Genomic DNA, 17,452 nt, shown 5'->3' with positions numbered 1-17,452 from the left:
TTGTTGCTTTTGTTTGTAGAAAAGACCTGTGATGTTACAAATAGCTAGTCTGCGGCTAGTAGATGTATACAGTCCTTACTTAAAGCATGTTGATTTAATTTTAACTAGGAAACTAAATGCAGGCATGGGCTATGTTTATCCTACAAGGCATTTCATTAATCTTGTTTATCTCAACAATACTGAGGAAGTTAAATTTTTTTGATGGAAAAATAAAATAGTTACAGTGAATTTAAGAAAGCAAAACAAAACTAAATGGAGTCCGTTGGTTAAATGCATCCATTGTGTTTTCTCTCTCATCTAAGTGATCATCTCCCTTTTTTAGATTTGGATCTTTCCAGAGCTCTGAACGTTTAAACACCCATCATGGATGACTTTGAACGCCGCAGAGAGCTCAGGAGGCAAAAGCGTGAGGAAATGCGCCTTGAAGCAGAGAGGTGAGATACTGCGTGTGGAAAATGGTGCCAGTGGTTTGCCTTTGATTAGCAGTGGCTTTGAGGATTTCTGTCTTAAATTCCAAAGTATGCTACAGCTAACCAAAGAGTCCTTTATAAGAAAAGGTGCCATAAAGTAGCTTTAGCTAATGGTTATCAGCTTCAGTTATCGTGGAAGAGGCTGGAAGTCCAGGGGAGTCTAGTGCCGTATTCCCTCAGGCTGTCATAAATGTAAACAGTGAAGGTAGACTATGGCCCATGAAATTATTGGTAGGAAAACTCATGCTGAGATGCCGTGTGAGTGAATACCGCACAGAAAGGATTGGGTTGTTGTTTCAGACACAGCTAAAATTATAAGAAAACAATTGGAAGTTGAGATACCCTTGGTATATGTAGTATAGCATACCTGTGAATTGTCTGTCATTGTTGTGCAATTTCTATCATGTAGTGCCTATCATTTTTTTATTCATTTACAACCACTTTATGTGGGCAGCAAGGGTAGCATTTGCTATCAGTTATTACAGATTTACTTTGGTGCAAATGAGAACAGAATTTGAAATGGGTACGATGATGTCAATTTATGAAAGAAGCAGCATGGAAATACAGGGAATGAAATTTTTTTAACCCTACTTTACACCTGTACAGTTCTGTTTGCTTCAATGGAATTTCCCATGATTTACACTGTAGTAACAGGGAGAAAGTCTGTCTCCATTTGTTTTTGTAATGTCTTCTTTGATATAAAGATTTGATTTAGTTTATTAACACTGCAGTGATTTAAAAACAGCAATAGAGCTTAGGTTTAAGCCCATTTTGTTCTTATTTTTGTATTTAGTTTCGAGTGTGGGCTTCATTTTTGGTTTTGGTCTTTCCCATGCACTGACAAAAACGTGGTGTTTTGGGTTCTGAATGCTGTAGGAGAAAATACATTTCCAGAGCAGTTTTAAATGGAAGTCAGCAAAATGCAATAGCAAACATATTTTGTATGCCTGCTTTGAGCTTTTTAATAGGGCCTTGCTTACATAGCAGGGCTCTCTGATGTATGTTGATGATATCTGGGGCGGGGCGGGGAATCCCAGGTAGATGAGATGCAATGGACACTTTTCTTTCTGAAGGAAGTGTTGCTGTGTAAAACTGGGTATGTGAGCTCTCGTCAGGCCATAAGCTGAACTTGTGAGCTCTGGAAAGCAGCAGCATGTTGCCTGCAGATAAATAAACTCATGTGAAGCGTGGTGGCCAAAGGGGAATGAGACAGCAGCCTCCCTCTGCAAAACGCAGCCGTCACCTGGTCAGCGACCTCCCCAAAAGTCAGAGGAGCAAATGTGCCGTGGCACTAAACTGCCTTCTTGTCCCAGAAGGTTTCCCCCAAGGCGTCAGGCAATATGTTTTTGTTGGGCAGCATGAGAGGGATTGCAGAGCCCATGCCAATACATGGTATAGCACATGGTATTTATATGCTTCTAGTGTATTTCTGCTTTAAGAAAATCTTTTTAAGGAAAGGCTGAGACTGTAGGGTTTGTTGTTAATAGAGGCCCTGGGTGGCTGGTGGAGGATGCTGGGGGGTGTATTCTGGGAGGTATTTTCTACTACAGAAAAATGTCACTTGAATTTCCCCAGGAAGGTATCCAAGCTCTTTGGTGAGTGTGCAGAGGCTGTGGGGTGGTCCGGGCATCAGCAATGTTGTTGGCTGGCTTGCAGAGGTAGTGACAGCCACAGAGGGTTGGGGATAAGGGGGGCTCTGCCCTTCTTGACATCACAGCTGAAATCCAGGACTTCAGGTGTATCTGTAAGTCACTGGGCAGCCCGCAATTTTATGCATGGGGCCAGCTCGGGCCCCTGATCACACACAGGGAAACTGGAGCCCTGGGGAGGCAAAGCTGCTGCCAGAATCTCACTGATATCCCTTGAAGGGGCTGCCCCAGGGAGCCTGGCAGGCTGGTGGCAACACCTGCCCCTGCGTGACGGGGAAGCCAAGCGGTTGGGCCTGAGAATGACAGCTGTTGACACGGGAATTAGCCCCCTCCCCACACACCCGCGCTTGCTTTTGGGAAGTGTTTTTGTCACGTCTGGGGTGGCTTTGCTGGGATTTTGTGTGGTAACCTTTGCAGTGGAGGCGAGGTTGGTGGCAGCCCGGCCGGAGAAGGGCTTGGGCCTGTCTCCCTGTTTTCTGCCAAATTGCTGCAGAAGCGCTCCATGCCCTTTCCCACACATTTGAAGGCTTTTAGCAATAAATTGCTGTACACTAAATCTTTCTGTACTCCGTCTACTGCTGCCAACTTCAAGCATTCATGTATCATGAGTCAGACCCCTTAAAAGTCACAAGGCTTCTTTAAAAATCTTAAGATCTTAAAAATAATTTAGTCTGGCCTTTTTATTTTTGGTTTGCCTTACCAATAACAGAGCCTGATGTGACTCTGGGAGCTGGGACCTCCCGAAACATGCCTCAGCAGGGGCAACACCAGGGAGGAGCTAAGCCTCTGCCCCCATTGCCTTGAACAGCTCACATCAAGCTAAGGGCAGCAGCATTGGGCAGTTATTTAACAAGTGCTGGATTGTTTTTGGTAAATTCACATTTTTAGGGATTTGGGGATCATCTTCATTTTTAAAAATACAACTACAACATGCCTGTGTACATATTTTAAGCCGTAGCAATCTGCTTGCCAGACCTCCCTCTGCCTGAACGTTTTCAGGTGTTTTATCAAGTGAATTATGTGGTCCTAAAGAGCTGCATGGAGGCTGCTGCATGGAGGCTGAAAATGCTCCATCAGCTCTGAGCACTGGTAGCTGCTGCTTGGGCACAGGGCATTTCCCTGCACCCTCCCATCAGTGGGCTATAGCCTTACTATGGGGAAACCACTACGGGTTGTAAGCATTTCTGCTGGGACATGGACAGATGGATGATTATTATATGTAGGCTGTAACATATTTGCTAGGTCTCTCAGACACTGTTTAGGCTTCTTTGAGTTGAATGGTAAATCCAGAAGTGCAAGCAGCTGTATCAAACAGCAATATTTGTAACTCAGCCAGCCCCAGTGACGTGTTTTGCCATTTCCTGGGATAATGGCACATGGAAAGCCTGTATTCTCAGCCTGGTGCCTGTGCCCAAGAGAAATCAAGGGGTGAAGAGGCCTTGTAGCAGCATGGACTCCTGCACTATATGCCCAAGAGGGAGTGACTTGACCTTATTTTGTTTCCCCCAGGGACCAGAGGCCATGTGAGGACTGTTCACGATACGGGTGCTTTCAGCTTCCCAAGTGTCTGTCATGCTGGAGCCACTGATGTCCAGCCACTTACGTCTAGTCTTTGGAGATGCTTAGTACAAGTTTGATCCTTGAGGGCTGATGTTAGGCTTTGTGGTTGGTTTTTTTTGGGGGTTGTTTTTTTTTTTCCCCCCATTAGGAAGCTGTTGGAAATGGTCCTTTGTTGTGCTGTGTAGTCCTGGTGGTCTAGGTTGATATGCTTAGGATTGATCCTGAGGAGAGCCTGGCTTTGTCTTTTAAAGACCACCAGTGTGGTTAACGCCTGGCATGTGCTTTGGCTAGTAGTTCATGCTGTGGCAACTCAGATATAGATTGCCACCAACTCAGAAAGCTAATGTTTTTTTTGTATTCTAAGCTCTTATCATTTCAAGGTATCCCACACATCCTGGGTTCCCCACACAGGCTTGCTTCCCCCACGCAGAATTTTTGTCCAGATGGAATTTTTTTACTATTTATATTTGTCTGGGATCTCTGGAGGCCTATTGGCATGTTTGGAGTGGCAGTGCAGACTTGTCTAGGGGGCATGTGGCCAACGGCAGGCATATGTGACCTTGTCCAGCTTTCCCCCAGGGTGTCAAATTTACTGTGTGTGCTCAGGTTGGCAGGGGCCCAGCAGCTCTTGTACCTCGTGGGGGAACAAGCCTTTCTAAGCATAGGCTAGAAACCCAGGATAAAGTGTGTCAGTGTTGACTGTGCCTGTCTGCTAGCATTTTGCATGTAGTCTGTACTGAATGAGTGCGAGGTCAAGGAACATAGGATCCTACCAGCTTTTTGGGTGATGGGATGTGCTATGTCTAATGGCTCTGCGGCAAAGCCAAGGCTTCATTCTGCTCCTCGGAGGCAGAGTGAGTCCTGTGCCTGAGATGATGGTTGTATAAAGTTCCGAGGTCCTGGTCCAGAGCTGGCTAAAGTCAGTGGGAAGCTTTCCACTGATTTCAGTGGGCTTTGGATTAAGCCCTACCTGAGTTATTCCGGCCAGATGATTTATGAGACAGTCTCAGTGGCAGCCTTGAAGGAGCTGGATGAATGCTTTGCCTTCCCAGCCACAGGGTACATTCCGTGCTGGAGTATCGGGGCTGTCACAGAAGTGGGTTGCACTTAACTGATGTGAAAAATCCCATATGTAATCGAAGCACAGGGGATTGACTTCTTTCAACAAGGGAAAAAACAAATGCCACCTGCTGCTTTGTGCCTCTTCCTGGGCAGTAAAAGATGTTCTCTTGAACAAAACCTGATGGTTTTGTCATTTTGATGTTGTAACTGACACTGGAAGAATTTAGCCTGGGGCTGGGTAGAGTGTGTGTGTGTGTGTCTGGAGGAGTGGTGCTTTGTGAATATCTTGTTGATGCTCTTTGGTCCATCACAGCTGCATGCAGCTGCAGTGAAAAATTGAGGTGAAATGCTTCTTGAAGTGACAATAGATCTATTTCCTTGACTTCAGCATAATTGAGAGCAAAAATTGGCCCCTTGAACTCTCTAAAGAATAGCTCTCAGGTTAATCTATTTAGCACTTAAGCCACAATTTTACGACTGGCTGACTTGCCATTGCTCCAGCAATGTATTTTCACCTCTCTCTGGTGTTGAGGCTCTTTCAAAAATTATACTAGGAAGCTGATCCAATTTACTTCATTGCCATACCATCACTACTGCAGACTTCAGGAAGGTCTTAAGGTCATTGTCAGACTGGTCTCCAATTAGCTGAAGTTTAACTTTGAATTTGAACCACAGTTTTGCCCTGCGTGATGCTCTTCTCTAAGGAATTGCAGGTTATTTCATGGGGAAGGAGAGGTATGGGTCATGCTGTTGTAAAAATATAGCAAATATAAATGGCTATTTAGCATTGAGTCACTGAAAAGAATCTCTAAAACTACCATATTACTTTGTGGGCTGTTTAGGGTCTCCTGAGACGGACCACAGCTGTCCTGACTAAAGGGTTCATCTCCCTACAGATCAATAAGATCTTGCTAAACATACCCTAAAAGTGTAAGTGGGTAGGGGCATACAGAAAAATACTCCCATTAAACTTTATGGTTCCAGATAGCATTTATTACTAAAGGCAGTAAGTATTTTTTTTTTTCTTTAAAAAAAGCATCCAACAGTTCAATTACAAACTCTCTTCAGCCTCTCATTTAAATAGTTTTATAAGGTAGTGTGGTTCATGTCCATGGGCATAGGTTGGGGGGTGCTCATAGGAATAACACAGTTTGCAGGTCAGGGATGGTGGCAGCCTTCAGCAGGCTGAAAGTCTCCTGGGGTAGTAACTTGCTCAATGCAACTTCAGTTAAAAGAGGACACATGGTTAATCCCAAAACTTAGCTTGGTACAAACGAAAAAGAAGACAAGTGAATTTCAGTCCAGAAATTCAGTACAGAACCAGCAAGGCATTTAATGTGCCTTTTACGATTCTGGTGCTCCCATCCAGGCTGGTGTAGCTCAGGTAAACATACAAAGGGCTGATTCAGCAAGTTAAGAAGGTAAAACCAGCAGGATCAGACAGGGCACATCTTTGCAGGACTTAATGAAAAGCGTGTTGCTTATTTCTGGGGGGGTAGGACAGGACATATTTGTTGCCACAGTATCTTAATGCTTCTGGAGAGCAAGGAAAGGTCATTCTTGTCAGCCATAGAAAGTGGGCAATTTCCATTCTCCTGTCCAGGACAGTGAGGATGAGTGTTCATATTAAATCAACATTGAATGACCACAAATAGCTTCTGAAACTGCTTCTCATTCCTGCAATGGAGTAATCTCTGGCATAGAGTGTACATTAGTGACAAATGTTAAACAGTGTTGAGAGTTTAGGAACGAGCACAGATGGTTCCTTTTTAATTACCCCCTATTTCTTGAAATGCTAGGACTTGCCCATGTCTTGTTCTCAAATGTCTGGTTACATTTTTATTAAGAGTTTTCAGAGACCATGTTTGATTCAGGATTGTGTAACAGAATTAAGAATACGATCTTAATGCAAGTTTTCAAGGAGTGAATGTTTAAATGTAAGAGAAGCTGGCTGCATATGTCTAACATGCCGTTTCCCAATGTTCATGATTTATTTTAGAACAGTACTTCCAAAAATGTTCAGCCTCTGTCCTCCTGAGGGCTGTGCCTTTGTCTGGTCCAAGCCTCTTTTGCTACTAAACCAAGAGCTACAGTTTTTTTACCTCTCTGTGAGCTTCATATATCCTGAAGTTCCAAATACTTTGAGTGTTTCTGCTTGTCCTTCCATAAAATACTCACCTTCTGCTAGAGCTGAAACATGACATCTTCTTCCCAGGAGTTAAATATTAAGACAATGAATAAATAAGATTAGAAGTGTGTGAGGGTTGAGAACAAATTGAGGGAAAGTGCTCCAGCTGTTAACCTGTCTTCATGGCTACCTTGAATTCCAGGACTGACAGAACATATTTGGATTGTCGAGGTGAGTTTTGCTCTTCACATTTCATTGATCTCTGTTCTGCCATTCTTGGAGCTGATTCTTAACCAACAGGTAGAAAAGCACAACTTAGTGGCTCATTAAACTGTGCCCTACTGCTGTCACGCTCAAGTGAGGGTGGATACTAGACAAATCTTTGCTGTAGTAGCATTTCAGATGCCCTGGAGGAAATAACCAAACATATTCAAAGCTGAGTATAACCCTACGACTTTATTTTATGGCTGTTGTGTGTTTTGCAGATTATATTTTCTTTAAAGACTTTATGGAGAAATGTTTTGTAAAAGAAGCTTTGTTCTTCCAAATACCTAGACATACAGAATATAAGCATTACTGAGCTAACCCCACCGCAATTCCTAAGCAGACAACAAAATTAGCTCCTTAGTATTTCAGATATTAATCCCACATGTATGTTAAAATAATTCTGTAATCTCTGTACTACATCTACCATAACAGCCAAGCTTTTAGGAGGAGAGCCCAAATCCAGCACCCAGACTGCTAGCAAAATGCCCTGTTTTTCATCTCTTTCAACAGAGTGTCAGGTTTGCTTTGGAAACACCAAGGAATTTGGGAAATTTTGGGGTAAAAAGCACCCCCTCCAAGCCTACAACCAGGTAGCTCCCACCTATCACCAAAGGGAAGTCTGCCCTTCTGTTTTCTACTGTATTTTTATTAGCTTTAACTAGACAAACGTCCATGATGAACTTGAACTTATTTAAATGCCCAATAAATATGGGCATTGAGGCACAGTTTTGGTTCTTGTTATCAACAATTTTAGCATGCATATTTAAAAGGGCACCATATGAGAAGTCGTGCAACGTGGTATTTTATCATGATTTTCAGAATTAGACTGAAGTGTAGGCAATGCACAAAGAAAATCATGAGGCTGAAGGAATGTAGCCGCAATGCAGTACAAGTAAGTGTCAATGACTATCCTGTCTTGTTTACGTTGAAAAATAACATCTCTCTAACATCTTATGTGCAAATTGGCAGAATGCAGTCAATTAAGCCAGGGTAGCCTGCAGTGCTCTTGCAGCTCTGTGCATCTGTCATTGTACCTTCAAAGAGTGTAAATCATATCTGCCATAAGAATTTTTTTCATACAGAAGACTTCAGAAAGTTAAAATGCAAAAAGCTGCATTAACTGAACATTGGTCTAAGGTTTGTGAAGGAACAGAGCCTTCAAACTTCCTATACCAGACACAGCAGAGCAGCTGTGGTGCCTGTGACTATAGGCATAGATGTCCCTTAGAGGCAGATGTGGCACCTCAGTTTCCCCAGCAGCATCTTCTGTCCCTTGGCAAGGAGTACATCGGTCTTGCGTGTGGGTTACCTTCAGTTAACTTAATATGGCAGAGACCAAAGACATTGTCCTAAACCAACCCAGAGTAGAGGACGTTTCGTCCTTGGTCTCTGAGTCAACTTTTGTCAGACTCTTTCTTAGGCAGGGCAACCCCCATCTTCATTGATCAGGACAGCCAATGTCAGTTGTCAGAAAAACCTGCATAAACTATTGCTAAGTCTTATTAGATTCCTAACCGAGTCTTTTCATAAATAAAAACCATTGATGTGTATTTCTTTCTAGACAGTAAATACATGATTGAGCTCTCAGCTGCTTAATCACTTCCCATGTCCCTGAGATCCACAACTAGCACAAGAGGCAGGGCTAATTTAGTTCATTGTAAAAAGCGTTCTCTGTAAGATTGTGTGTAACTCATCATACAAATGTATATGCTTACAAGTGAGTTGGCTGAAAATTCTATATTAACCCTTCCTCTCTTGATTAAAGAAAAGGCCTTATTTTTAATAGTAATGCTCTGCAACAAGTTTCATTTAGTTCAAAGAAAAGCAAAAGGAATACTGTGTTGTTCCCGTAACAAAAGAAGCTGATGGTTCAATATCCCTGGATCTTAAAAATTGTTCAAAAAAATATTTTCAGGCAAATACTTTGTGCTTTGGTGTATTTGCCTGCAATAACATATTCTATAGCCTGCTTGTTGCAAGTGGCTGATGGCATACATCCTGATGGTCCAGCCTGCCCACTGAGATGGGCCATGGGTCTTGATGCTTTTTTAGGTGGAGGGTCATAGAGTGCTGCTCAGACAGCTGGTTACCTCTCGCAGTGCCTGCCATGCAGGTTGATTGCTACTGCAGCCCACCTTGCCAGTTGCTCAAGAGGGAAGGTGGGAGCAAAGTGAGCAGGGCTGCCCTGCGGTGCCTCCCTGCCACAGCACCCACACAGCTACTTGTGGGTGGAGCATCTGGGGCTGGACTTGAGGTGGTAGTCCTGAGCCCAGCTGCTGAGCCGTGAACTGCCCTGTACATGTGGTGGCACTATGCTGTGTCTGGAGGAGGTGTTGAGTAGAGGCTGCTGCAGAAGTAGAGCATTGGTGGTGTTCCATTTGCTCTTTTGCTCTAAACAGAAGAGAGCAACTAAAAGCAGCCTCTAAAACTGCAAATTTCCAGACTTGGATGGGTATGATCTGTTAGCCGTTACATTGCAATGGCTTCTTTTTAGTGAATAAGAACATTGTTGAACTTGTTGCTTCATTGAGTCATTATTCTTCAGGGCATTCTGTGCTCAGAACGGTAAAAGTTATTAGGCGTGATAGAAACTGCGGTTATTACCTGACTGTGAGATTCTTTAAGGAGTGACATGAAAATGAGTTTAGCTAGTGGGTTTCTAGGAGCATCTGCTTCTCAGTGTGAGTTTGCATTTTATTAACAGCTCTATGATCTAATATCTGAAATTAAACCAGATAATCAGAATATTAGATTTCACTTTAAAATACTGAGGCCAATTTGTTTGCAGGGAAAAACAGATGACATGAAGTCAAATGCTAACAAGGTTTACTCATGACTAAGCATAATATGTAAACTTTATCAAATTGCTGGCAGCCTGGGCAAAGTTACCCTTTCACAACTCAGTTCAAAGAACTGTAGAGGAAAATACGATTTGCAAATGAAACTCCAAACTGATTTCAACTTGCAGAAGCATCTCCTTTGGTCAGTTGGCTCCTGCATTTTTGGCCTTGTGCCTTTAAACAAAGCTTTAATTGATGAAGATAAATGTTTATAAGCAGCTTTATTTCTCTCATTATAGCCTATTTATTAGCTCCCACTAAACAAAAAAAATTCCCCTTGCCAGCAGGTTGTCCTTGTGTGATCACAAGAATGAAGGGAGACATCAGGTGTCTGTGCTTCTCAGGCAACTTAATTTATCAGTGCACAGCTCAGGAAATATTCCTGGCCAAAAATAAGGTAAGTGGGCAACTGCTCCTTAGAAAAGTTTAGTGACAGCACAGTCCCCAGGGATGCTGGCATGCAGCCTGACCAGAGGTTCAGGTTAACAGAAGTGATATAGCTACAGATTAGAAGGAGCAGTAGTTGTTTCAGCCTTGCAGCTGAGCCTTTCTCTTCCTGGGGAGCAGTGAGGGTGATGGGAAGTGGAAAAGTAAGTGGGATGCTTTTCTTTTAATTTATTGTAAAATATAAACCAGTGGGTAGTGTATTTGACAGTTAAAGGTTAGCCTCATCTAGGTTGACATTAGGAAAATGTAAATAGATGTTATTTTTCTCCCCTTTATGTCAAAACCTGTTGGTTGGACTAAATAAACTTGAGTATTAATAGTCTTTGTTGGATAATCTTTTGAAAAAAGGCCAGCAAATTTGTCATGCTGACATAAAAAATAAAGGGAAGGCTGTAACTCAACAGCCAGTTGTGACTGTCTTTTTAGTTTGTAAAAAAATATTTATCAGGTTTTTTTTTTCTCTGACATTTGCTGAAAACATGCCTCAGCTTCCTTTAAGGTAGCTCGTGACCTATTTTCAATGCGGACATTATTTAAGCCAACAACAAGTACTGCTCTAGCAAGAAGTTATCTTCTAGGCAGACTGTGTTCTTGTGCTGAGGCCACAAGAGAGGTGCTGAAAATTGGTACTCAAAAGTAGGGCTTCTTCAAAGGTTTTTTTAAAGTTACTTCTCCATACTAGTACTTCTCTCTTCCACCAGCACAAGACAACATCTTGTCTACTGGTGTTTAAACTGATTCACTTGAGCAAATGGTCCCCTCTCTGTGAGCTTTTTTTGTATGATTTAAACCTGATGATATATATCATGGTAATTTCTTAAATCAATTAAATACACACAGTGAAAAGTTACTAAATTGCCGTGACTCAATTTACTGCTTTTCAGCTGAGCCTCTTGCAAGGGAGGTATCTTATTGTGAAACAGCACGTGAAGGTAGGCCTCTTTACGTTTGGACTGGGAGGTTTGCATAGATTTAATGCACTTGGTGTCAAACCAGGTTTGAGGTAAACTTCTGTGAAGTGTGTGTACAAACAAGGTCTCTCTGACCAAGTGCATTGGTGCTGGCGTCCCCAATGAGGAATCTCTGTTGATCTTCTTTTTCCACGCAAATCATGCCTCTTCTTACAGATGCTTGTTCTTGCTGTTAACGTGACTCTGTGGAGAGTTGGGTGTCACAGGTGGTGATAGGGAAGCTCAGACGCTGACCTGCCTCAAATCCTTTCATGTTACGTGTTGTATGAGGTCAGGTACAGATCAGAGGAAGGCTGGTATTAGATGGGTGAATCAGAAGTTATGCCAACAGCTACTGACCACATGTCAAGAAGCAGGGAGTTCATGGAATTGCTTCAAGACACTGTGGTGTCAGCAAATGGCTACAGCTAATGCTGGTCCTGGCTGCTTGATTTCTGCAATAGTTTGGACTATTAAATGTAGTTGTTTCAAAAGAGTATGCTGCAAAGATGAAGAGAGAAGAGACTAGAAAGAAAAATCTGAGCAACATCACTTTTAAAGTGAGAAAAGCACTGCAGGAGTGACTGAGAACATATCTGCTTACTCGTTCATAAGACATACAGCTTCTTACCACAAGAGGGGTTCCTATGTGTAATAGCTTAATTCTCAGAAACATGTATTTTTAGGTTGGGGGAGGTGTGTGTGTTTTGAGCAAATTTCTGACTTCAGCAAGCAGACAGTGCTTACAGGAGCAATCTGGTTTTGTTTGTAAAATTGCCAGCCCTCTAGTGATAAAGAGAAAAACAGATACTCTATGTATCAATCCTGGGCATTTCTGAAAGGCATTGTTATAACAGAGACGTGAGAAGGACACAAGGGTGAAGTTGGCCCCAGAGCAGAATGCCTCCTTAATATAAAGAATAAAATTTTTTCCATCTGTATTTTTGAACAGAGAAGAGGAAGGAGGTGGTATGAATGGCTTTTAGTGAAACAGACTCTTTTTGGTGGAAAAAAAGGAAACCTCATAAATTTGTTTGTGGCCTTCATGTGAATTCAAATACTTTTCAGCAAAAACTAGCTATCAGATTTTCACAAAAATGCTTACAGTCAGAAAGTCAGCGACCACAAAACACTGTCTCCAATCCTCCCACTTTGTGCTTATCATCTTCTGAGTGGACCAGAGCATGGTGGGGACTGGAAAGTCCTTCTGATTACTGATATACAGATTATTTTTGTCCTTATGCCCCTTCATGAGATGATTGTACCGTTGCATTCATATGGCACATCATGTCATCTCTTGAGGCGAAGTTCTCAGTATCCAGTCTGGTTTTCTACCATTTCCTTAGGCAGAAAACATTTATGACTGGAGGTAAAGAAAAAAAAAATTACATCTATTTCCTCAGGATTGCATGACTGTAGTTTCTTTGGATTAAGTTTCTTTTACTAGCCTGCAACCAAACAGTCCTCACAGCTTTTTCAAGTTCATCTTCAGCCCATACAAAATCATGAGCTTTTTCTGGACGTTGTTGCTCAGAACATTCCCGAGATTCTCCAGCAGCTATTACTTCACTGTCTTAACAAGGCAGCACCATAGCTGGGAAAGACAAGGAGATGGCTTTTCTAAACACTGGCTACCCACGGATTCCTTTTATGGTCCAGCTCGCACAGTGGGGTATTCCTCTGGAGGTCAGCGACATGGATAACAAAGTGCTTCCCGCTGCAGCTTACTTTTTGAGCACAGGCATCATGTGTCTGGAACCACATGTTCAGCCTGCTCTGAGAAGGAGGAGAAAGAAATACTTGGGTAGGGAAATGTAGAAAGAGGTGGGAAAAATGCAGAACATTAAGTGCTTTGTGTTTTATATTGATGCTATTGCTGTGCTCACTGTGGCTGCAGGATGTAGTTCTGCATACCACAAACGGAATATGTGTGCTTGTGCTGGGTTGATATTTTGTAAAAAATGCCCCTGATGAACTCCTCAGTAGGTCTTCAGGGCTCAGGTCATTCCACAGCAATACCAAGGGCAAATTTTCATGTCGTGCCCATGAATTTGGCTTTTCATTCTCCCAACAAAATGGGATAGAGTACTAATGACCTTTTCAAACCAGTGAGTTATGATGGCTGGAGGGGTTGTCTGTACTGGAATGCCACAAGATGAATTTGTTTAAGCAAAAGGTTTAATCCTCCCCTCCGCCCTCCCCCTTCTTTCTTGCTACAGAGTCTTTTCTCCCATTAGCCTGTAATCATCTTCTTATACTGGAGGGCTGCATAAATTCCTTTAGGCCTATTGTCTTATTTCTCACCAAATTTTTCATGGAATGGATGAGTCATTTCAGTATTTTAAAGAGAAGGAATATGTTGGTGATTAATGTAATATGAGAAAACCCCCTACTAAGTAATGAAAATCTCATCATGTTTTGTCAGTCCTGAGTATATATACAGGATACACAAAAACTGAATGAAGAAAATATATCTTCAAGGCAAACCAAAATGTTTAGGCATATTTGATGGGTCTGTAATCTAATTTTTTATTTACTGATTATTGTCAGATGGACTAATACAGTGCATAAGCATGAAGACAGTGAAAGACTGTAACTATGTCACCAGCTCTGACACTGTTTTGGAAAATGCAAGCACTTGAAGGTGTTGTTTTTGTGACTCAGAATTCTAACTTTCTTCATCTGTTTCCCTGTTGCTTTGCTGGGTCCATCCTGATTTCACCTATCGTACTCACATCACACTTACAATGAGATCCTGATGTACCAACTTTGATATCATTATAGGTCTTGCATGCTTGTGGTTATGCTGGCTTTGGAGTGAATGTGAGTTCTCAGTCTGGCTGTATGGTTTTGGCGGATATAATATCTTGCTTTGAGCAGATAAAGGCATAAGTGCACAGAAGTGGAGCAAAGATCACAAAACACGCAGTTTGGCTGATGAAAGTTTTTGAACCCTTGTCAAAGTTTGCTGATAACAGAAGAATTCTGAAATAGGAATAATTATTAAAGAATATGTTTTAAAGCAGTATAGATCTAGGAGCAAAGGGCTAGCCCCCAATTAAACACAGAGGACCCATTTAACAGGCTGTGTCATACCCCTTCATAGCTGTTCCATGTTATGTTGCATTCAGTGTTTTAAAGCTTGCTTTCACCCATTTTGGTCTGAATCCTGTTTTCAGCGGTTGTGAATGTTTAGCAATTGTACTGGATCTAAGGGATTGGTATAACTGAGAGCAGACACAATCTGTCCTGTCCTCATTATACTGCTGGAAGAAAATATTGGTAAGATGTCTTGATGACTGGGAATGACTTTTCCATCACCAGCCCATCTTCCTTTATTTATTGGTTGTTCTTTCCTCAAACTTGGGCTGTACCCTGTCATCAGTTTTTAAGCCAAATTCTTTATGGAAGTCAATAGGGAGTCCTGCGCAAAGGGAAATGACATAATGTTACCCTTTAGTCCTACCTACAGAGAAGCAGACTTGGGAAACATGCACATTTTCCTAATTACCAAGCACTGAATTTACAGCATGTGTTCATTTTCTATCGACATCCGGCAGCTACCCAACATACTGTAAATTAGGCCATTTGTGTTCAAGACAATTGTTTTTTAATAAAAATATTCTGAATGTTGTCTTTTTTTTGATTACATATGGTAAATGTTTAGGTCTTCACTGCTCTGAGGTAAAGAACGCACCATTTTTATGACAATGTTGAGCGTTCTTAGCTAAAATGTCTCCTTGTCCCACTGGAGTGTATGATTTTGGAGGCTGCCACCTTTTACTCAAGCAATAAATGCATTTTGCTAGAAATGTGTGTCTCTGTGGTTTGTAAAACACTTTTTATATGAAAGGTGCTTCTGCAAAAGTAAACTATTATCGTGTGAACTGTCATCTTTTACAGGGGATGGGTTGAAGGTTCATGGCCCACTTCTATAGTGCTTTCAAGTTGTTCTTCTGCAGGGCAGGATAAACAGAGTTGCAGAAGGGGTTTAAAATGAAGACTTTTTAAATGGGATGCTCTCTTTGCTAATTAGAATTCAGACTCTGTAAATCTTAAGTACTTAATTAGATGAAGTAAGGATGTAAGCATAAGGCCATAAAAAGCATAAGGGCATAATCATGAAGAAATTTGGCCGGAGGAGACTGCTTGAAAGGTACCTGAAAGGGATTATTTCTGTTGGGAATAGAAATGCCATTTTAACTATTTTTACTCCTTCCTTTAGCACTGTAGTGCCTCATAACATAAGCTGCTTTGTACGTCCCCATAACCACAGCATCTGAGATCTTGACAATTACTTATTAAATGTAGATATATCCCTTGTAATGTGGTAGTGCTGGTCCTTTAGCTTTGCTAATATGGAGTGGAGAGATACTCAGTGGCACAGCCAAAAACCCATCAGAGAGGATATATGAGTCCTTTTTGCTTGCCTATTTGTTTATTAGATCTCTAAGCTGCAGAATTTGGAGAATGATGTGTAAGTCACCCAGGCCCACAGATTTTAGCACCATCATTTTGGTACAGGCCATTTTTAGAAGGAGAAGCCATGAAAAACAGCTTTGTCAATAGGCTTCGAGAATCCTCCTACATAAGTTTTAAGGTCTTTAGATTGGAGGTTGGCCCACCTCTGTTGATTACATTTAATAAGAACTCTGTGTTTATCTTATTGCATGGAAAATTGTATGCAGAGCCTTTGTTTATCTCTGCCACTTAGTGCTGTTGACTCTTGGATGTTGATATGGAGATATTGCAGTGTGTGTGCTGGTGATTTCCCTTAGCAAGGGACAATGATTAGGGTGACAGCCTGATAGTACTGGACTTGTTAGCTGTTGGGTGGCTGGCACTGAGACGGCATGAACTGATTTGCATGGCCTATGGGATTTTTGTGAAGCAGCTCTGTTCTTCCTTCAATAAACACTTCCAGAAGCTGGAGAGGAATAACAGCAGCCCCTTGTAGCTCTTTTCCACTGAATTTTGTGACAGGCTACCCAGGGAGGTGGTTGAGTCACCATCCCTGGTGGTGTTCAAGAAACATGTAGATGTGGTGCTTAGGGACATGGTTTAGTGAGTTAGGTGGTGTTGGGTTGGACTTGATGATCCTTGAGGTCTTTTCCAACCTTAATGATTCTATGATTCTGTGATTCTATGATTTCACCTGGTACAGCTTTTGTTTAAGGACAGACTGAAGACTCTTTCAAATGCCTGTGCAAGCTTTAGAATTACATCTTGAATGATTGGTGGATAGGGCACTTTAATGTGTTGCTGAGCCATCTGTGTGAGAGAAGGACATGGAAGACATCTGGAGCCTTGTTCTGGCCAAAACTAACAAACATGAAGCTGATTTTTTGGGAAAGTAATCAGAAAATAGGGTAGGAGCAATACCAGACCCTTTGACTGAAGGTACTTTTCTGCCATTTGTGAACTAGATTAACCACTTGGGATAACAGCTATGGCCATATCAGATTATTATTTTTTTCCCCGTTTTTGTCTTCCTCTTTTCTTCCTCCCCCCCCTTCTTAAACCAGAACCACATCCCTGTTTCTTGTAAATGTGTCTTTGTCATCACGAGTTTAGGCTGTCATAACACACTGTACCTCAAACTCCATCTTTAATCACTTAGTGGCAGACCTGGGAATAGAAGCCATGTCTTAGCCACAGAACTGTATCATGTCTCTAAGGCAGAGAACAGCTGTGAGCATTCTTACAGAGCAGCCTGCCCTGCAGTTTTTTGCAGGCTGTATTTTGGGCATCTTATAAACTGGGGCAAATACAACTTCCCCTTTTAATAAAGAGCAGGATGAGTCTCAAAAGACATAGAACTGCCTGCAACCTACTTTATATTGAGAAAAGGAATGCGGCAGTTGGGCCTGTACATTTAGTGAACATTGTGAGCAGATAATAAATTAAGACTTTTGGGGAAAAAAATAAGTCTCTTATGTAACTCAACTCTATTTGCTAGACTTCCTTCTCCTGAGCCCCACTCCCAATTATTTATCAATGAAATATGCTAGGAGTAGTGAGCTGCTGACCACAGAATTGGGGAGGGGGTGGGATAATAATTATTACCCTGTTCCAAAAG

The 17,452-nt window shown here is 41.9% G+C and overlaps 1 protein-coding gene across 1 annotated transcript in view; it reads left to right on the top strand.

Moving 5' to 3' along the window:
• CALD1 (caldesmon 1) overlaps positions 1 to 17,452 on the top strand; it is a gene marked incomplete at its 3' end in the record, with an annotated part of 102,207 nt that overhangs the window by 24,053 nt on the left and 60,702 nt on the right. The window contains exon 2 of the mRNA XM_010075409.1: positions 323 to 434. Coding sequence (XP_010073711.1) covers positions 364 to 434 — 71 coding nt within the window. The remainder of the gene's footprint in view (positions 1 to 322; positions 435 to 17,452) is intronic.

This window comes from Pterocles gutturalis, unplaced genomic scaffold (assembly GCF_000699245.1).
Source record: "Pterocles gutturalis isolate BGI_N339 unplaced genomic scaffold, ASM69924v1 scaffold22857, whole genome shotgun sequence".
NCBI lineage: Eukaryota > Metazoa > Chordata > Aves > Pterocliformes > Pteroclidae > Pterocles > Pterocles gutturalis.
This window is presented reverse-complemented; position numbering and strand designations above follow the sequence as displayed.